Raw genomic sequence first — 21,321 nt, 5'->3', positions numbered from 1 at the left:
TAGCAAACTAGAAATGAAATTTAGCCTTGTTAATTAAACTGATTTTTAACACAAATACAGAAGCCTTAATTTTTTTTTTAATAAACTAGACCTACATTCTAACGAACAAGTAGGCTGTCAACGGGCAGTGGTGGCACACGCCTTTAATCCCAGCACTTGGGAGGCAGAGGCAGGCGGATCTGTGAACTCGAGGCCAGCCTGGTCTACAGAGTTCCAAGAGAGCCAAGAATAGACAAACTCTCAAAAAACCCAAACAAGTAGACTGTCCTTTCTTGTATTGCTAGTCTTTTATCACCATATTTTACCTCAAATCTTTTTATATCTGCTAAATAAGAACACTGTATGTTCATTTTGTGTGATGTAAAGACACTTTTTTTGTTTTTTGTTTTTTTTTAAGTTTTAAATTTTTATTTTCTGTGTGTCAGTTTATGTGCCACTATACACATGTGGCAGTTATAAAACAACCTATTGTCAATTCTCTCCTTCTGCCATGTGGATCCTGTGGATCATACCAGGTCATCAGGCTTGGTGGCAAGTACTTTTGCCCTCTGACATGCCTCAATGGCCCTTTGAAAGCACCAACCAAATTGAATAATTTTTGAAAAGCTTAAGATTCCTAGAAGCACAAAGTAATTTCTTCATTTTGGAATCAGGTTTATTCTTGTGAATTATGCAATTCCAATCATATTTATTAAGGGTCAAAAGAAAAGTAATTGTCAAGAATCACATTATTTCTGGGCAGTGGTGGCACAGGCCTTTAATCCCAGCACTTGGGAGGCAGAGGCAGGTGGATTTCTGAGTACGAAATAGGTCTACAGAGTGAGTTCCAGGACAGCCAGGGCTACACAGAGAAACCCTGTCTCAAAAAACAAAACAAAACAAAACACATTATTTAGTAACTAGTGGGCAAGGCTTAAATCTAAGATCTTATTTCATATCCCCTGTCTTATTTCATAGACTCAGATACACTGGAATCCACATTGTATCTTCAGGCTATGCAAATAAGGTATATAGGAATGAAACAAAAATGAATTTAATGTTTAGATCCAGCTCTTATTCCCAATAACTCATTATATATGTACCCAAGTCTGAGAATGTCTGAGTCCAGAACATTTCTCGCTGCAAACTAACGGATAGTTCACTCGGAATTTTATACTTGGGAGACATAATTGTGATGCTAAGGATTGAACCCAGGCATTGTGTATGCTTAGACACGGGTTCTACAACTGCACGTCTAGTTTCTAGGATATGTTTTCAAAGGGGCTGGGGAGAAAGAATGGAAAAACTCAAGTCTAAAAGATAAAGGTTACACAAAGAAGTGAGAAAGGAGCACAGATAGGAGGGAAAGGAAAATGGCACCTCATCGAAGTCTCCTCTCACGATGTGGACATCACCAGCCAGAGTCTTGAGATAGTCATAGCTCTCCTTGGTGCAAAGGTTTCCAGTGCAGAGAATGTGCTGGATTTTTCCTGGCACCAGGAGTTTTTTAAATTTGGCTGGCAGGCTGTTGCACCGGTGTGGAATATGCAGATCTCCTAATACCAACACCAACTTTCAGGGGTCAGAGTGAAAAAACACGGCATTAGTCATGATGTCAACTGACACGATCCTCCCATCACCATCCCTTTAAACAGAGATCCAGAACAGAGCAGAAGTCACTCAGACAGTCCTATTGTGGGCCAACCAACACTTGGTACTATATCTAGTCTAAGCTAATATCATCTTGGATGTCAAATTTGTTATTTACCAATAACTAGGATAAAATCAAGTATTCTAAAATGATTCATTAGCCAGTTGTGAGAGCATGCATCTATAATCCCAGCAGGGAGAGAGAGGCAAGAGGGCCATAAGTTCAAGGCCTACCTAGCTATATAGGAAGTTCTAGGTCAGTCACCACTATAAACAGATCCTTTCTCAGAAAAAGTAAAAAATAATTTTAAAAAATTGATTTAGAAACCTATAAATTATATTGAATAAAATGAAACTATAAAATAAATTAACATATTGCTGGAATCTATAGCACTTAGTAGTTTTAAAGAGTGACATTCTTATTTCTGCAACTGTATAAAACATTTAACTGAAAAAAGCATTGTTAAAGGAAATTACTGGCAATGAAATAATATGGACCTAGAGAGATGGTTCAGATGTTAAGAGACCTGGTTGCTCTTTCTGAGGTCCCAGGTTCAGCTCCCAGCACCCACAAAGCAGCTCAGAATCATATGGCTGAGTATGGTAGTTCACACCTTTTGTCCCAGCACTCAGGAAGCAGAGGCAGGTCGATCTCATGACTTTGATGACAACTTAGTCTACAAAGAGAGCTCCAGGCCAGCCTAAGATAACACAGTGAGACCCTGTCTCAAAAAGGAGAAAGGAGGAAGAGAGGGAGAGAGATTGATTGATTGATTGATTGATTGATTATGTGGGGTATGGTGTTTCATGCTTATAAATCCAGCACTCAGGAAGCTGAGACAGGAAGATTACTAGTTCAAGGCCAACCTGGGCTACATGACAAGCAAGTTCCAGTTCTAGGCCAGCCAATGCTGCAAAGTGAAACTATCACACACACTAAATACATACATTTACATATAGATGTATGTATGTATGTATGTATGTATATAAATATACAAGTAGAATAATAGAAAAAAATGAAATAATAGGGAAAAGATTAATTTTATCATTTATGCTAAGAACTCTTTGGAAAACATTAGCCAAAAATAACTGAATGTGTTACTTCAAACTCTTAGCAGTGTGTTACAGGGCACCAATGCCTAGAGTCTCAGTAGATGTATATGTACATCTGATTTTTAAGTTTTACTATCTTTGTTTTTTTTTTCTCACTAGAAGCCTGTCATATCTGTATAACCTGGATAAAATAGCTTCTTCCATCCCCTCAGTATAGTTTGTAAACTTAAAACAACACTTTCACATCAAATGGAGTGATGAGTTTAGCAGGAGGTAGCCGGAAGCTGCCACAGTCTCAGATGACAAAAGTGTTATCTGCTTTGAAATATCAAAAAATTAAAAAGTCAATCCTAAGACAAGCATGGTGGTGTACACCTTTGGTCCCAGCCCTAAGGAGGAAGAGCCAGGCAGATCTCTGTGAGTTCAGCACCAGCCCAGGCTACAAAGCAAGTTCCAGGCAAAGTTACACACAGTGAAATCCTGTCCAAAGTGTGTATAGGGGTGGGGGTGGGGCAGTCCTATGACACTTTAAGTTAAAAAATTTCAAGAAGGCCGGGCGGTGGTGGCGCATGCCTTTAGTCCCAGCACTTGGGAGGCAGAGGCAGGCGGATTTCTGAGTTCGAGGCCAGCCTGGTCTACAGAGTGAGTTCCAGGATAGCCAAGGCTACACAGAGAAACCCTGTCTCGAAAAACCAAAAAAAAAAAAAAAATTCAAGATTGAGTTAAATAGACAGAGAGTAGTGTAAAAGTCCGTTTAAAGCTAACACATGTCCCCTGAGGGCGACGGAAGGCTTTCCCTGTTGATTAGTACAAGCGCCTCCCAGGGTCTCCTCATACAGACCTTCCATGCATCAGTGTACATATTCTTTACCTGCTGTTCAAGACATGGCTACCTCTGAACATATCAAAGGAAGCATTACATGTTTAATATGATAAAGCAAATAGTTTTGCCTCCATAATGTTAAAATTAACTTAAAATAGTTAATTTGGCAGGTGGGGAGGGGTCCAGTGGTTACGAGAGCTGACTGCTCTTCCAGAGGATCCAGATTCTCAGCACATGGTGGCTCACAACTGTCCGGAACTCCAGTACCAGGGGATCTGACGCCTTGTCTTAGCTGGCCTTGGAGGGTACCAGGCACACATGTAGTACAGACAGGCATGTAGGCAAACACATCCAATATAAAATAACGAAATAAAAAATTTTAATCAAAATTTAAAATCAATCCAGAACTAAAACATGGCTGGGCAGCTGTGGTGGTGTACACTTTTTTAATCCCAGCACTCAAGTGCCAGAGGCAGGTGGATCTCTGAGTTCAAGACCCGTCTGGTCTACAGATGGAATTCCTGGACAGCCAGGGCTATATAGAGAAACCCTGTCGTGAAAAACCAAAACCAAACCAAAACAAGAAAAATGTGTGAAATGAGAATGATTACAAAAACAAACTTGATTCATCTCACGACAAAGCCAAAAGGAACAGTTATAAGGACACAGAGTAGATGAAATAACAGGTGGGTGGTCACAAAATGAGCACATTTTAGGGAAAACCTTTGAAAGCTACAACCACTACAGAGCATCCACCATCAATCAACAGATATGCCTTGGCACACACCATCTTCATTTTAGAGGGTGGAGAATCTCTTCAGATTTGGATTGAAGGACAGAGTTACTGTGGGTGCTGACATGTGAGGAAAAGTGAAAGAAAAAAAATCTATATTAAAAGAACTCTGAACTCATAAGAGGGTGTATGTCTAAAAACAGGTTCAAAATCTCTGAGACTAAAAATGAACTGTTCAGTGAGAATGTACCAGAGAGAACATAGGTGAGACACAACACTGTTATCCTGACTGAACATGTCAACTCGATAAGGTGCCACTTGACAGTGTGTAAAGACTGGCTGGATGAACGGCCCCCGTGGGCAGCATCATGGCTACAGAGTAAGACAGAACCCCGTGGTTTTCTGCTGGTGACCAAGTTATAGCAAATAGTTACACGACACTTGTCAAGAGTGCCCTGGCCTAAATTCCACAATGACAAATCGGGTTAGACGGACAGTAAAGGTAGCAAAGAATCTGGAAGCAAAAGTCTTGTCAAAATCATATATAAGCAAAACCCAAACAAAGCCCGGGGATCTGATTACTCCTTATTTGACAGAGCTGGAAAGGGTGAGAGACCCAGCCAGTTATCAGCTACCCAACCACCACTGTAGCAGGAGCGGAGAAAACTTACTCTGTGCCCAGCCTTAGTGGAATGAAGAAGTTGATTGCAGACAGGGGAATGAAAAAAAAAAGGAGGGGGGATGAAACATGACCAATGTTAAAGAAAGCAACAAAAGCTAAAAGAAAAAAAAGAAAACAAAAACCCATACCAAATATGCAAAAGTTGTTAATGATTTCTGAATGTTATGAAGTGTTAAAAATCAGCTGTGCCGAAAATAATTCCAAAAGAACTACACACTCTCTTTTTAAACACAGGACAAACACCCACACACAGCAAACTGTCCATGTCTTTCTATATTTTCTAATCTTGCTTTCCACACCAATTCCTGTTTCTTTATTTCTCATTCTGTCTACTCTTTATAAGATTCGATATTTATAATTTGAAGAATTCATCAGGAATAGGTTAAGGCTAATATTTCCTCATTCCTGGGGTTTTGTTATCTCTAGATATACTCTCTCTCTCTCTCTCTCTCTCTACATATATATATACACACACACACACACACACACACACACACACACACACGCACACGCACACGCACACACGTATACATACACACATAAAACCATATATATGTGTTTGAGGTTCTAGTATTGAAAAATCATGCTCCAGGGTAAGTTGTGCGCTATATAGAGGACATTACTAGCAGGAGTACTTTATCACGTGACGGAAGTGTCAAGGAAAGATAAAGCTCAGCGTGGTGGCACATTTCTTTGGTGCCCACACTCAGGAGACGGAGGAAGGCAGATCTCTGAAGTCCAGGCCAGCCAGGGCTACATTATACCTGACTTAGGCTGGAAGAGATGGCTCAGCAATTAAAGGCACTCACTGAGCCAGATTTGGTTCCCAGTACCCACACAGAACCTCACAACGGCCTGAAACTCCAGTGCTGGGGGATCCCATGCCCTCTGGTCTCCAGTGGCAACTTGTTTGGTGCACATAAACTCATATAGAGACACATACACAAAAATTAAAAATAAAGCCGGGCAGTGGTGGCACACGCCTTTAATCCCAGCACTTGGGAGGCAGAGGCAGGTGGATTTCTGAGTTAGAGGCTAGCCTGGTCTACAGAGTGAGTTCCAGGACAGCCAGGGCTACACAGAGAAACCCTGTCTGGAAAAACCAAAATAAATAAGTAAATAAAAAAATAAAATAAAAATTTAAAAGAAATGTGATGCACAGCAGAGGTCAAACAGCCGCCCCCCCCCAAACTTTAGAGAGCAAAGGGTGCCTTCGAAAACCTGATTCCAGGGACGTGTCTGCTCTCCAAATTTCACACAGAAAAGCCGTAGGGGGTGAGGTTGGGGGGCAAAGGTCTGCTGCAGACTGGTGGGGAGCTAAGGCTCTCCAATCTCCGCAGACTCCACTCGATCCCCACGAGTTCGCTCTATGGGGTTGCAGCGGCCCCAGGAGACTAGCAGTCCCTTTCCCGTTCGCCGTCCTGGGTGGCCAGTGCGGCGGCTACTCCGCGCTCTGCACCGAGGCCGGCTCACTCCAGCGAGTCGGGGAGGAACGGGAGGGAGATACGCGGCCACACCGACGGCCGGAGCCGATCTCGTGACGGGAAGGCCTCGCACGCCCTCTGGCCGCGACGCCAGGCCGAGCCGCACCCTCGGCTAGCCGCGGTCCTCCCGTTCCTCCGCCGCCGCCGCCACCCGGATCCTCCGCAGCATCCCGTCCCGACCCGGGTCACCGCCGCCTTGGGGCTCACCATCCTGTCACCAGGGTTCCGTTCGATCCGCCGCACGAACGCCGCCGCCCTCTTTCTCCGGCTCCTCGGCGACCCGCCCACCTCTTCCGCCACCAATGAGACGCGGAGTTTGCGAGAGACTACCCTACGGGAGCCCGTAAGGGTCCTTTCCCGTCGGAAAGCGAAAAATTAAAAAAAAACAAACAAACAAACAAAAACGCGGCGCGATGGGAAAGTCTTTGTGGGCGGGGCAAGGTAGGGGCTTGCAGCATCCGGGCACCTGCGGCTGGCGCGCTTCTTCCCGCCATGCCTGCTGTTCCCGTAGCTATGCTGAAATGCGGGATGACGGGCGGTCAGGTGAAAGGTGGAGCGGCCTTTCTTGCTTTGCTACTTAGAAGCGGGAAAGTCTAAGGCCTGTGAAGAGGCTCCATCGTCCTCTTACGCCTCCTCTGCCATTCTTCGCCACGACTGACGACACGAAGCCGGGCCTTAGCGCTCCTCACGTGGGCCCTACTGGGCTTCGAACCGTTCCTTTTATTTATGCCTAGTATTTAATTTGGTGAACCAAGAAATGTATTGTGGCGCCGGGCCTTAAGTCAGATTGATGAGGGCTATTGTGTGGGAGAATCTGAGAGGGAAAAAATAATACTTGACCAGCAAAAGTATTTTTTTGAGCTGAGGAAAGAAACCAACATGCTCTTTATTCGAGATTCTGCCAGAGACATTTTTGTTGTTGTTGTTGTTGTTGGTTTTGGTTTTAATCTATGATCTCAAACAAGCCCCTGTGTCATTCAGTCGAAAAATGAGACTAATATTAACACCTTTGTGGCTAGAGGTTGTTAGGAGCACGGACTAAACCATGCGTGTAATGAGCTCAGTAATTAGAAGGACTGTGTAGGAAACTATATCGTATATAGATAGCCTTATAAAAGGAAATGCTTGGGCTGGGGTTTGTGAGTACACAGACAACTTGCTTGGCATGTACAAGGAAGGGCCTGTGTTCCGTCCGCCTGCAGAGGTTGGGAGGAAAAAAACAAACAAAACAAAACAAAACAAAAAAACGCCGGGTGGTGGTGGTGCATGCCTTTAATCCCAGCACTTGGGAGGCAGAGGCAGGCTGATTTCCGAGTTCGAGGCCAGCCTGGTCTACAGAGTGAGCTCCAGGACAGCCAGGGCTATACAGAGAAACCCTGTCTCGGAAAAACCAAAAAAACAAAACAAAACAAAACAAAATGAATGAGAGCATTAGCATGGAAATTGGCTTGCAGGAGAAATAATGTTGAATTTTATATAGATGCATATTTATTGAATTCTTACTGTGTATGTAGGTAAGGGTGTACAGCATTTCCTAATGTAAATTCATCTATAAAATGCTGTGTGGATTAGCTGAGTAATTTAACTCTCAGGTATACCTTGAGCTTTGTTCTACCCTAAAAGTTAAATGTAATCAATTAATGGGAAATTGTTCAGACATATTCAGGAAAAAGATTTCATACCACTGTTTCCAGCTCTGTGGCATCATAGACATTTGGCCACTGTGATGAATTCTTGTCATGGTGATTCCTCTCATGATGCACTTTGCTAGGACTTGATACAGCATCAAAGTTGAGATCGTTATAGTCTTACATAACATGTTAACATAACATAGCATGTTGGAAGCCAAGATGCTGAGTATTGTTATAATATGTATAGCCCACGAATCAATGGAAGTGGTAACCAGTTAGTTTCCTGCCTTTAGCCCAAGCTCAAGCTCAGAGCAGTTGGTAGAGCCAAGATGAAGTGGGGTCAATTAGAGTAGGCCTTGAAGTTTGGGTAGGATAGTTGCCAACAATTTTGGATAACTAGTGTTTTGGTTGAGGAGTAGTCTTGTCTCTGTAAAACCAAAATCCCCTATTTCCAGCTCTGGCAGTCTGACCCACAGGGCAGTAACAGAGCTCAACAGAAAAATCAATTGAATTTCATAGGCATGATTAAGTTGTTTAGTCTATCCTACCGTCCTTTCCAGTTTTCACTTGAGTCCTGTGCATGCAGAAGTAGTCTTGTAATTTATCTTTACTGCTTGGGAAGAATATGAACGGCGCCTTTCTTTTCCTCCATAGTATTTGGGAAAGCAATACAAACTCTATCACGAGTGAGCGATGAACTGTGGCTAGACCCATCTGAGAAAGGTGTAAGTAAGTCAAGTTAAAAAGCCAGGTGTGCCAGTAGGCAGTGGTGGTGCACACCTTTAATCCCAGCACTTGGGAAGCAGAGGCAGGTGAATTTCTGAGTTCAAGGCCAGCCAGGGCTACACAGAGAAACCCTGTCTCAAACCCTCCCCTCCTGGTCAAAAAACCCCAAACAAACAAGAAAACCAGGTGTGATGGCACAAGCCTATAATCCCAGCACCAAGGAGGCAGACTTCAGCCAGCTATATAGCAAGTGTGAGACCAGTTTGAAATATGAGAACCTATCTTACAAGCCAAAGTAAATGTAAAAGAATGTTAAGTGACTGATCATATATTAAACAAGAGAAGATGTTTTAAAAGTGCTAAGTCCAAGCAAGGTGTAGTGGGTAAAATCTCGAGCACTTAAAAATTCCAAAACCTGCCAGGTGGTGGTGGCACACGCCTTTAATCCCAGCACTTGGGAGGCAGAGGCAGGTGGATTTCTGAGTTTGAGGCCAGCCTGGTCTACAGAGTGAGTTCCAGGACAGCCAGGGCTACTCAGAGAAACCCAGTCTCGAAAAACCAAAAAAAAAAAAAAATCCAAAACCTAACAGTTCCATGCATGCATTCCCAGAATGGCTGAATTAAGTGGTAGCTTCTCCCCTTGGGCAAGGCATGAGGTCAGTCAGGGCTCTTCTCTATCACTTTCCACCACTTCATGCATTAACAGTATGATCACTGTGGACATTTACAGCTTTATGGTATCAGAGCTTGAGATTACGGATTTTGTATATGTATGTTCAATACAGATATATACAATATGTAGATATTATGTGCAAATTCAATGCACATGGTTTTATTTGAATGTATTTGTGGCATTATATTTACAATAGGATTGAGAGAGGATAGAGGTTGGTTTTCTCTCAAATAGCAAACTTATTCTTTTCCAGCTTGCTCTGAGATCTGTGAATTCTTGTCATTCCACATATGGCTATGTCCTGTTCTCGTCAATGTTTTTTCAACATTATCAATGGTCACCTTCAGCCACGATGAGTGATGATGACTTACCACTGAATTTAAATTGCAAGTTGGCAATGAAGGTAAAAACAGTTGGCTTTCTTTTATATGGGAAAAATACTCCTTTTGTAGGACTTAACAGCTGTACTTATATTTAATCGTTTTGATGCCATTTATGAATACACAGACTTTGATCTGTTGGGTTTTTAAAAGTTAATGGGGCAGCCATAGTTAAGTGTGTGTTTAATGTTTACAATGTATTTGTGTTGCAGTCAATCCTGCCAATCTTTAGATGTCTGAATTACCTTGAAAGAAGTGTAGAGAAGTGCACAATGGTCACTAGAGCGGATAAATGCAGAGTCGTCATTCAGTTCTTCGGCAGGCATGGTAGGTGCAGCAGAAAACAGTGTGCTTCCTAGTGTCTTTATGCGTACAGTGTGCAGATTGACTGTGAAGTGGGTTCTGTGCAGGGATGGAGTGTGGCAGGTGTGGCACCTGTCTGCAGGTGTAGTGAAAGTAAGGTGGCCACTGTTACTAAATGGCACAAGCTCGTCTGTATGCAAAACAAAGCAGCTTTTTAAAATGTCCAACCAGGGAGGTAGATTAGTCAGCCTTGCAAGCAAATGATCTGACATCATGATCAGACCCATGTCAAAAAATGTAGGTATAGTGGCACGTGCTGGTAGATGCAGTGCTGCAGAGGCAGAAGCAGGCAGGTCCCTGGGGCTCACTGTCCCAATAGCCAGCGTACTTGATGAGCCTCAGAGCAGGGAGAGGTGCCATCTCAAGGAACAGGGACCCCAAATGGTAGACAGGCCCTGAGGAATGACACCTGAGGTTGACCTCTGGTCTAACGTCTCATGTGCACACACACATACACACACTGGCACACATGACACAAGTTCCCTACACAAATGCTCAATTGAACCTGAACTGGCTTTTCTAGCAGGACCCAAGGGCACCATCCCTGAACCTCACACTTCCAGGCCAGTGCAGCTATATAGCTACTTTTAGGCTCTCACCTATGGAGTGAAACCCTGGCTCAGAGAAATTAATACTTGTAACATTGGTCCAAATCTTCTATGTTCAGGAATAATCTTTTGGAAGGTCATGTGTTTATAAGCCTTAAGTTTTAATCTATAAATACAAATGGTGTAGCATTATTTCTCCCTTCTTTGAATCTAAATCCATGTAATAGCAAACCATGTAAAGAATGTACTTAAAAAGACAGCAAGGCGGACTGTCACAAAATGTAGCTGTGAGTTCTGTTCCATGGCTTGTTAGCTTTGTGGAAGAACATAAGTTCCAGGAGCCTTCCCTTTCTGCTGTGTACACTGGGGTGGCTTTGCCTTCATGCCACAGGCCACCGTGGGGAGAAAGTGAGGTCTTACAGGGACAGGCCTCGAGCCTGTTGCAGAGCGGGTGTTCAGCCACGACTACTGGGTGGATTTCAGTATCTGAATCATCTCAAACATGGCTCTCTTAGCTCCAGTAAGTACTTTTGTACTGGGCTTAGTGGTGTGTGTCTGTAATCCCATTACTTGAGCAGGTTAGAGGCAGGGGGATCAGAAGTCAACAACATCTGGTCTTCTCTCAGCAGCACAATGCACTATGACGTGAGGCTGAAAATCATGAATGAGGTGGTGAACTGCTTCAGAATCCAACAGGTTCACTTGTTCGAATTTTGGTCTTGCTCTTCGAAAGCCGCAGCCAACGGTGTGCCAGTTGCTCTGCTGAAACTCTTTGTAAACTGCTCTGCCAAGAAGCCCGGTGGCACCAGTAACGAGAACCTGCCGGTTAGGGATGTTCACTTCCTCCTCCACCAGCTGGCAGCAGCTGGGGACGAAGTGGATGGAGAGCAGCTACATAGCAAGCTAAGGCCAGCCTGAAATACATGAGTTTGTCTTGAAACAAAAGCAAAAATTGAAACAAAAATATTAGTGATTAATCCATTTAAGACAGTTTTTGAAGGGTGCTTTTATTATGCAGGATGCTTTAAGAATACCCTTACAAAGAATAGAAGGGGGAAATCCGACGGTTCAGGTGAGGGTGAAAATTTGAAGTTGCACTACAGGCATGGTTCAGTCCAGGCTGCCCTAGTTGCTGCTGCTGCTGTTTCTCATGCCTTCTCTCCCTCCCCCCTTCCTTTTCTTCTTCTTCCTTCTTCCTTTTCCTTCTTCCTTTTCTCCATCCCTCCTCCTCCTGTCCCTCCTCCTCTGGTCCCTCCTCCTTTTCTTCTCCTTTCTCTTCTTCCTTCTTGTTCTTCCCTCCCTTCCTTCCTTCTTTCTTTTCTTCCTCCCTCCATGCTTCCCTCCCTTCTCCCCTTCCTTCCTTCTTCCCTCATTGTCTTTTTCTTTCTTTTCACTCACCGGGTTTAGTTCACAGCACACAATGTCAGTACCACCAAGAGCTTCCTAAAATTTACCTTGTATATCCCTTGACACAGTGCTTGACTCTGTATGACTAGACCAACCTGGATTCTACCTGGTCGCAGTGTTGTCATCCATTTAGCTAATTGCCATATCTGGACCACTTTTTTTTTTTTTTTCCGAGACAGGGTTTCTCTGTGTAGCTTTGGCTGTCCTGGAACTCACTCTATAGACCAGGCTGGCCTCAAACTGAGAAATCTGCCTTCCAAGTGCTGGGATTAAAGGTGTGTGCCACCACTGCCCGGCACTTTCTACTGTAAGGTTTACACCACAGAGTCCTGAAGCTGGAAAGGAGGGAGGATCAAAGGCAGGACTGTGGCATGGGTGCTGCCCAGTCCTGGGCTAGTTCTACCCAAGGCTGCAGAAATTTGCAGTTTATGCTTGCAACATTTTGTCAGTTAGCTGGTGGAGAAACATTGTTCAGGTTCTGTTGAGAAAAGTCTCCTGAGAAGATACTCTACTCAGTTGACTGCTAGAAATACAGATTGGGACTTTGGGGGAAAACTAAGAGTTAGTGAAGTCAGTTTAGTTCTTTTGCTAGTAGAAAATAATTGCCCAAACCTGAGCTGCCACAATAAACTAGTCACCTTGACTCAAACCATAAACAGCCTGCAGAAGGGCAATTGCCAGGCATCTGCTAAAAGGAGAAGCCTGTGGTCCTCTTAAGGATCCTGTCCACATATTGATGCTCTTCCTGACGCTCTTGCTTTCCTTTTGCACTGGCCATAGAGTTGCTCAGCACAAATTCTGCAGAGTCCCTGAAAAATGTGCTCTTCACATGTAAAGGCAGGCCTGCACAGAGGGGCTTCTAAAAGGGTTCTGCGGGTCTGGAGGGAGTGAAGCTCGGATTCATGCACACGTATTCAGGAAAGTGGAGGCTGGACTTGCTTAGGTTTTTGTTGCAAGGTAACCTATAGGTATGCTAATGATTTCAAATTGGTTAAAAAAAGAAAAAAAAAAAACACTAAATAACCAATAACCTTTGAGGGTGTCCCTGCCTTTGAAAACACAACTCCAAAGATAATGGCGAGTCCCAAGCTTAACTGTTTTGGCATCTCAGGAGTTCTCTAAGCCACTGAGGGATGTTCTGACCTTTGTGTGGATGAACCTGAAGCACATCTCCCAACAACTATAGCTGCTTCTGTGGAGTACTTCCACCATGTGCACCATGACTTAGCTCAGCACAGGTGACACAGATATATTTTTATAGCAGAGATTTGTCAGCTTCTGAGCTTAGTGTTTTCCCAAAACAGCAGCCCCCGTGCTTCCGTTAAAATAGGTCAGATGAGGCACAGTGTCTTTGATGCCAGCTCTCAGGAGGCAGAGGCAGGTGGAACTCTGTGAGATGGATGTTAGCCTGATCTACATAATGAGTTCCAGTTACAGGATAGTCTACATATGAGGCCTTGTCTCAAAAAAAAAAAAAAAAAAAAGTCATACTGTTGAGTGTAGTGGTGGAACACACACCTAGCCCTCAAAAGTCTGAAGCAGAGGATTTAAGTTTGAGGCTAACCTGGCCTACATAGTGAGTACTGGGGAAGCCAAGGCTAAATATCAAAACCTGTCACACACACAGAAAGAGCCAAACGACTGATAATTTCATCCCAGAGTTCAAAACTCTGAAATATCTTATTTACCCAGAGACAATCCAGTAACCTCCAAATGTCCTATACCCTTGTCCAGGGACCAAGAGCTATAGCATGTTTTCTAGAATGCATGTTCAGCTCCACAGCCTATTGTTTTACAGGTAAAACAAAACAGAAAATCTTGTCAGTTTCATAAGATGTGAAGGGCCAGTAAGATGGCTTAGCAAGTAAAGGTTCTTGCTGCCAAGTGTGATGGCCTGAGTTCAATCCCTGGAATTACGTGATGGAAGGAGTGAACTGACTCTAAAAGTTATCATTGGACCTCCACACACATGCCATAGCATATGTACTCCCCCACATACAAAACAAAAACAAATACTGAAGAAAACATAGTGGCTGGAGAGATGGCATAGTGGTTAAGAGTACTGAACCAGGGTTCAAATCCCTGCACCCACACTGGGCAGCACAAACACCTCTAAGAGCAGCTCCAGGGCATCCATCACCCTCTTCTAACCTTGGGCACCTCCTTAGCCATGTACATACATACTTACATACATATGTACATACAGACATATAAATAAATAATTTTAAATAATGCAGGTCTGAGAACACAGATTTTTATCTGATTTGCTCCCTGCTAGTGCTACAGAATTAACTTGCTTTCCCAGTGAGAAATCATGTCAGTGCTTAAGAAAGGAAAACTCTTAATCCACAGACAACTGGTTCTAGCTAACATACAAAAGGGAACATGCCTTGAACAAAATCTCATCAGCTCACATAGCTTCATGGCCCCAAATTATACTTTGTACAATAATCATGTCTCACATAGCTATTTGGACAAATGGAGAGACTTAGATTTACAGTGTAAAGTATTGTCATAGTTTTCCTGGGGCAAATCAGGGCTGCTCTTCCAGGGCTGTAGTTAACCAAGGCTGTCCTGCCTGGCTGGGAAGAATTATGCTATTTCTGCTAAGAGAACCTGGATTTAATGAAGGGTTGGGAATTCATGGCAGCCCTGACCCACTGCTGCTCACTTTGAACTGCATTATAGAAGCATGCTCTTTGATATGGGAATGAATCTAATGGCCAGCTGTGTACTAGGAGTGTCTTCTTTTGTTAGGGGCATAGAGCCTAATTGGAGGCAATCATAGTGAACACATCTTAATAGGAACAAACACTCATCAAAACCTACACTTCAATTATGTTCAAGAACAACTACTTCCATCCTGCAGTTTCTACAGAGCATGGCCAGTACTGATCATCCTTGAGCACTGCTTTAACTAAATTCTACTTTGTGAAACTTCGTATTAGTACTTAGTATTTCCTAAATAAGCTTCCTAGATCCTTTACAACCTCAGTTTACCATTCCAGTTTCTCCTATATCATCGCTAGTTCAAGATCTTAAAACCATCCTTCTATGGTCGCCATCAAAAGTTGCCATATTATCTGTAGCCCCTCACTTCAAAAGTCGGAGTCTGTCTCCTCACTTTGAATCTCAGTGTGGGTTTTTTTTTTTTTTTGGTTTTGTTGTTTTGTTTTGTTTTAATGTATATGGGTGTTTTGCTGTTTTGCTTACATAGCTTTGTCTGTGTGCCATATATTTATGCAATGCTTGAGGAGACCAGAAGAGGGCATCGGGCCATCTGGAACTAGAATTATGAATGGTTATGTTGCCATCATGTGGATTCAACCTAGGTCCTCTGGGAGACCAGCTAATGCTCTTTTATTTTTTTATTTTTTTTTTGTTTTTCGAGACAGGGTTTCTCTGTGTAGCCCTGGCTGTCCTGGACTCACTCTGTAGAACAGGCTGGCCTCGAACTCAGAAATCGGCCTGCCTCTGCCTCCCGAGTGCTGGGATTAAAGGCATTAAAGTCACCACCGCCCGGCCCAGCTAATGCTCTTAATGAGCGAGCTGCCTCTCCAGCTCCAGTTTACTGTGGTCTTATTTGGATACCAGCAGTGGTTTCCCTAGGTTCCTTGCCTGGGCAACACTGCCTCAGAATTTCTCTACCAGCCAGAGAAGAAGCCAGGGATAGACTTCTGGGATGGACTATATGGCCTCAGCCACCCTTGTTGCTCCCACTGAGGTCCCAGACAGACAATGACCCCACCTCAGATGATCCCCCCACAGCTCAGCCTGAGTTAGACCTCAAGAACCACTCAGTGAAATCATGAGAAATAACAGGTGTTTGCTGTTCCAAGGAACTCAGTTCAGAGTGGTTTGCTATGCAGTCAAACGAACAAAGTTTGATGATACACAAATGTGCAGATTTATTAAGTTAATAATTGTTGGTTCAGTAATGTGCACTCAGCATTCAAGGGCAAAGGTAGATTTACTAATGCTTGAGGCCAGCCTGGTCTACAAGTAAGTTTCTAGCCACATCAGTCAGTCAGTCCTTGTTCAGTAAAGCAAAACAGCAAAGAATCTCACTGAACATGTAACCTGAGAAATGTGTCAAATTTTATTTAAGACCAGGCCTAATTAGCTCTGGCTGGCCCTAGAACTCACTCTGTAGACCAGGCTGGCCTTGAACTCATAGAGATCTGTCTGCCTCTGCCTTCTGAGTGCTGGGTTAAAGTATGTGCCACCATGTCTAGCAGTTTTTAAAGAAATTTTAAACTTAAAAAAAAAAGTGTATGTGTGTGTTTGTGTGTGCTTGTGTGTGCGTTCGTGCGTGCGCGTGTGCTCACACACATGTGATGTGGTTCAAACTAAAGTCATCAGTCTTTGTGGCAAGATGGTCTGAGCCATCTCTTGCCCTCATAGAGCTTACAACTGATGGTAACTCCAGTTCTGGGTATCTAGAACCCTTTTCTGGCCTCTGAGAGCACCAGACACACATATAGTACACAGATAGACATACAGTGCACATACATAAATAAAGGCAATAGTCATATATATTGATCCAGTTCTCAATCCCTGAAACAGGAAGCATTTAGGACAGGAACACTCGACCCGTATTGCTATTTCTCCTACAGTAAAAAGAAATCACTGACCAGATTTAGAGGCCTAACTGCCAGAAGTCCTATAAAGAGAGACTAGTCCTGAATAAAATATTCAAAAAGAGTCTTGTAGGTCCACAACCTGTAGTACCAGTTACTGTTTCACATGCATTCAAGATGTTTCTTTTCAGGGGCTAGACACATAGCTAAGTTTTCAGGTGCTTGCTTATCATGCAAGAAGTCCTGGGCTTGACGTCCAGTACTTGAGCATGATGGTGCCTGCCTTTGATTCCAGCTCTTGGGAAGTAGAGGCAGGAGCTGCAGGAGTTCAAGTTTATCCTCAGCTACCTCTCAAGTTTGAGAGCACTGGGCTGGGTGAGACCTGTCTCATTTGCTGGGAAGATGGGACATGTTGTTCCTTGTCCACTAGGGGGCGACATCACATTTCATGATTAGGGCCACATCCCACTGCAGGCTGTATGCACCTACCACACAGGAAACATTAATTTTATTGCTTTAATTTAGCTGTGAAAGGCAGGCTTTTAAAGCCTGTTCATTTTGCACTTACAGTTATTAAGAGGTTGCTTTGTTCTCTTTAAGGTATTAAAAGAACTCACAATGTGTATTTCCAAGACAGTCAGCCCTTGAAAATTGTCTTTGAAAAGAGCTTGTGTGCCAATATCCTGATGATTAAACCAAGGTAAAGGTCTCCTGATGCCTCTTTCTGAACACAGTGTCCTCATGCACTGAACAATTCACCCCAGAGCTTTTCTTTCCTTTTTAAGATTATTTTTAAGTCAGCACACAAAATGCTGGGGTGCTGTGTTCATTGTACTTTGGCCATACTCACCCCCACCCACCCTGTCTTACCCCCACTTCCTCCTAGCGCTTCCTAGCCAGTTATCCTTTTAAAAAGGCTAACCCATGACTTAGAACAATCACTGACATTGTCAGGAAGAACCTGGAGTTCTGAAATACCCTCCATGGCCTCACACTCAATCCAGCCAAGAGGAGCCTCTGGTGTGAGGCTTCTTCTCTATACAACCTCCCTTTGAGCCCTAGGACACACAGCCTGAGGACATTTGAACATTTTTATGCAAATTTATTTTCTTATTCTATTGTCTTGTAGGAAATGGAGTGACCAATATTGTCCAAGAAAGGACATATTGTCCAGAAAGCTCTCTGTTCAGTTGCGGGCTTGACTGCTAATTAGCACGTCTCTGGGGCAAAGCTTATTCTACCTTACTGCTTTTTTTAAATTACAAAAGCAATCCTTGTTCCTTGCAGCACATCCACCAGTACTGAAGAATGCCAGGGACCAGTGAGCCTAGCTCCTCTGCCATCCTCTGTAGCTCCGTTAGCAGTCTGGTGACTCTCCCTACAACACACATCTCCCCTACCACTCCCAGGTTGTATGGGAATGCACGTGCTATTGCGCATGTCTGGAGGTTAGAGGAGGACAAGTAGGAGTCAGGTCTGTCCGTCTACCACATTGGTCCTGGGGATGGATCCCACTCAGGTCATCAGGCTTGGCAAGCAAGTGCCTTGACCTGCTGAGCCATCTCTCTGACCCTAACCTTGCCTTTGAAACTTAAGCTATTGTGAGGAACTTTATATCAGTTCACTTGAATCAGTCTTATTTTGAGTAGTTGCTTTTTTTCTTTACATTGTGTGTCTGAGCTACAAGTTCCTACTGATGGCCTTACAAGGGAACATTTAGATAGCTTCCTCATTTTTGATGTCAGAAACAATATTGTATGGTACACAGATTAGTATCTGTTATCTATTCCTGTGAAACAAATTTCCCCAAATATAGATCCTTCACAAATCAGGCATTTATTAGTCTGTTGAAATAGCTGGGTCTCATCTCGATGTTCCTGGATCAAGGTCTCTCCTGAGTTTGAGTAGTACCACTAGGACTACAGTGTCACCTTGGGAAGGCACTTCTGCTCACTGGTATGGTTGCTGGAAGCTCAGGAAAATCCACTCCAAACTTGCAGATTACTACTGAAAGTCCTTACAAATGTCAGATACTGATGGGAGAAGGCTCCCAAGACAGAGGTCTTAGGCCTTCTACACTCTTCTGTCAGAACTGTTACCCCATAGCTACTGCTACTTTTTCTCAAATGAGTTTAAGTTCAACTCACACTCCAGGAAAGGGATTAGGGACCAAGGACAGGGAGATGAGGATCATTAGGGCTCTAGTACAAGGTGCCCAACAGAGTCATAAAACAGAGTTAGTGGGTCATAGGCTGATAAACTTTAAACTCCCAAGTGCTCTGATAGCTGTCACCATCTGAACAGTTTGTCACTTCATACTCTGACCAGTGCAGAGTCCTTCTAAATAAGAGGACATTATAAATCTTTACAAATTCTGACAACCTTATAGGTAAAATTGTTGCTTTTTTATTCCTAATAGTCTAAAAATTATATTATATATATTTATTCACAGCTTCTGTTTTTCTGTTTTTTTTTTAAAGATTTATTTATTATATGAAAGTACACTGTAGCTGTCTTTAGACACACCAGAGGGCATCAGATCTCATTACAGATGGTTGTGAGACACCATGTGGTTTCTGGGATTTGAACTCAGGACCTCTGGAAGAGCAGTCAGTGCTCTTAACCACTGAGCCATCTCTCCAGCCCCCTGAATGCATTTCTAATCCAAAAGAGAAGGCATGGAAACTTTTAGCTCAGAGGGATAGTGTGGATTCAGAGGGATTGTTTTGTCCGTGTGTATGTCTATACACCATGTGCATGCCTGCCCTCAGAGGGTAGAAGAAGGTATCAATCCCCTGGAACTGGAGTTACAGATGGTTGTGAGCAGGGATGTAGATGTTAGGACTGGAACTTAGGTCCTCTACAAGATTAGGCCGTGCTCTTAACTGCTGAGCTGTCTCTCCAGCAATCCAACTAGAAAGGGCAGAGAAGACCTGAGCGTGCAGAGAGAGCACAGGAAGGTGCTCAGTATCACGGTCACTAGGAGAGCAAAGCAGGCCTCAAGCCTGGGGGTCTCACCCTGAGTTCTCCACAAATGCATGTGTGATTCAAAAGGGAGCATAATTACACCAGGCATGGTAGCTCTCACCTGCAATCTCCTCAGGAGGCCGAGGCAAGAGGATTGATTACCTTGAGTTCCACACCAGCCTAGGCTATAGAGTGAGGAGACCTTGTCTCAGAAAAAAACAAAAGAAGAAAACAGCCCAAAGGGGATCTATGATAAAAGGGTATTTGGATGTCAGGAGAACTTTGAGGTGACTGGCATTAATTAGATAGTCTAGGAGAGTAATAGAAATCCAGGCCATAGGCCATGTGAGAACCTCTACCTATTATGTGGGTTAGTTACATTGCAGTTGGTGGGACAAAACACTATGACCAGAGCAGTTTATCAAAGAAAGCCTCGCTGGGCATGGTGGTACACACCTTGAATTCCAGCACTCAGAAGACAGAAGCAAGACGATCCCCGTGAGTTCCTGGCTAGGGTTGTGGACACAATGAGCTGAGTTCTAGGATAGCCAGGACTCCATAGGTAGACCCTGTCTCAAATAAAGAAATAAAAATAAAGTTGAATTGGGCTTACAATTTCAGAGGGTTCGAGTCCACTGTGGCAGCAGGAACAGTTGAGATCTCATATATCAGAACTGCAAGTAGGAGGCAGAGAAAACTAACTGCATATGAAACCTCATAGCCCATCCCCAGTGTCAAACCTCCTCCTCCAAGGCTACACCTCCTAATTCTTCCCAAACAGTTCCATCAACTAGGGACCAAGTATTCAGACACCAAGTATTCAAGACTTATAGGGATCATGGCAATTCAAACCACCACATGGGTGTCTGGCTTAGTTTACTTCAGCTCTATTTGAACTCCATCTTCTACTGTCATCCTTATGGTATGGAACCAGAATGGAAGGTGCCATCTCATGTTCTGCTCACTCTGCAGCCTCTGCATGCTTTCCCAAGGTAGTACCAACATCTCACACGCCCTGGATTTCTAAGCTTTCTCAGTTGGCCTACAAATGAAGGTACGATTTTAAAATACTCATAGTGAGAACCGAGGTAGGCCTTTGAAGGGTGTTTCCTAAGTCATAGACAGGCCAGTTGATTTCCAGATTCAAGACTTTCATACCAGTAAGGTCTTAGATGTTTTTCAAATAATATTAATACTTTTCATCATGTCTTACAGACTGCTGGCTGAGGCCATTGCTCTTCTAACGTCAAATCAAGAAGAAGTCACCTTCTCTGTTACTCCAGGGAACTTTTGCCTCAAGAGTTCCAGTGAGGAATCACTGGGTAAGGCTGATGTCTACCTTGGGCTGGGCTGGGCTGGAATACACTTCCTGCTTATTCCTGGCTCCACACAGGGTACAGTCACTGCTGTAATAGTAGCTGCGGTCTGAGAAGCAGCTAGATAGAAACAAGTGGTGAAACGGATGGACGGGTCTGGGAGATTCAGATGATTCAGTTAAAGTGTATGGCTTTGAATTTCAAATTCAAATGAATTACTTTAAAATGAAGAGTGGTTATTGAAAATACGTGTATTTTCATTGTCCCGCGCTATCTCCCGCCGGCAGGAAAGACGCGGCACACACGGATCCTTCTGCAGTACAAAC

The 21,321-nt window shown here is 43.6% G+C and overlaps 2 protein-coding genes across 7 annotated transcripts in view; one reads left to right on the top strand and one right to left on the bottom strand.

The window, feature by feature from the left end:
* Nucleotides 1-6,793, bottom strand: part of Vps29 (VPS29 retromer complex component) — an 8,671-nt gene extending 1,878 nt beyond the window's left edge. Inside the window, exons 1-3 of one of the 3 annotated variants that reach the window (XM_031337774.1) lie at nucleotides 6,612-6,781; nucleotides 4,910-4,921; nucleotides 1,360-1,551 (exon numbers count right to left, since the gene is read on the bottom strand). In XM_031337774.1, coding sequence (XP_031193634.1) covers nucleotides 1,360-1,551; nucleotides 4,910-4,921; nucleotides 6,612-6,614 — 207 coding nt within the window. In that variant the 5' untranslated portion in view covers nucleotides 6,615-6,781. Of the gene's footprint in view, nucleotides 1-647; nucleotides 1,552-4,909; nucleotides 4,922-6,611 lie in introns of those variants that run through there. The other 2 variants (XM_031337772.1, XM_031337773.1) reach the window with 2 other exon arrangements.
* Nucleotides 6,474-21,321, top strand: part of Rad9b (RAD9 checkpoint clamp component B) — a 40,247-nt gene continuing 25,399 nt past the window's right edge. Inside the window, exons 1-6 of one of the 4 annotated variants that reach the window (XM_031337767.1) lie at nucleotides 6,474-6,747; nucleotides 8,690-8,760; nucleotides 9,688-9,837; nucleotides 10,027-10,141; nucleotides 17,313-17,412; nucleotides 20,895-21,001. In XM_031337767.1, coding sequence (XP_031193627.1) covers nucleotides 9,748-9,837; nucleotides 10,027-10,141; nucleotides 17,313-17,412; nucleotides 20,895-21,001 — 412 coding nt within the window. In that variant the 5' untranslated portion in view covers nucleotides 6,474-6,747; nucleotides 8,690-8,760; nucleotides 9,688-9,747. Of the gene's footprint in view, nucleotides 6,748-6,843; nucleotides 6,955-8,689; nucleotides 8,761-9,687; nucleotides 9,838-10,026; nucleotides 10,142-17,312; nucleotides 17,413-20,894; nucleotides 21,002-21,321 lie in introns of those variants that run through there. The other 3 variants (XM_031337766.1, XM_031337765.1, XM_031337768.1) reach the window with 3 other exon arrangements.

This window comes from Mastomys coucha, unplaced genomic scaffold (assembly GCF_008632895.1).
Source record: "Mastomys coucha isolate ucsf_1 unplaced genomic scaffold, UCSF_Mcou_1 pScaffold22, whole genome shotgun sequence".
NCBI lineage: Eukaryota > Metazoa > Chordata > Mammalia > Rodentia > Muridae > Mastomys > Mastomys coucha.
This window is presented reverse-complemented; position numbering and strand designations above follow the sequence as displayed.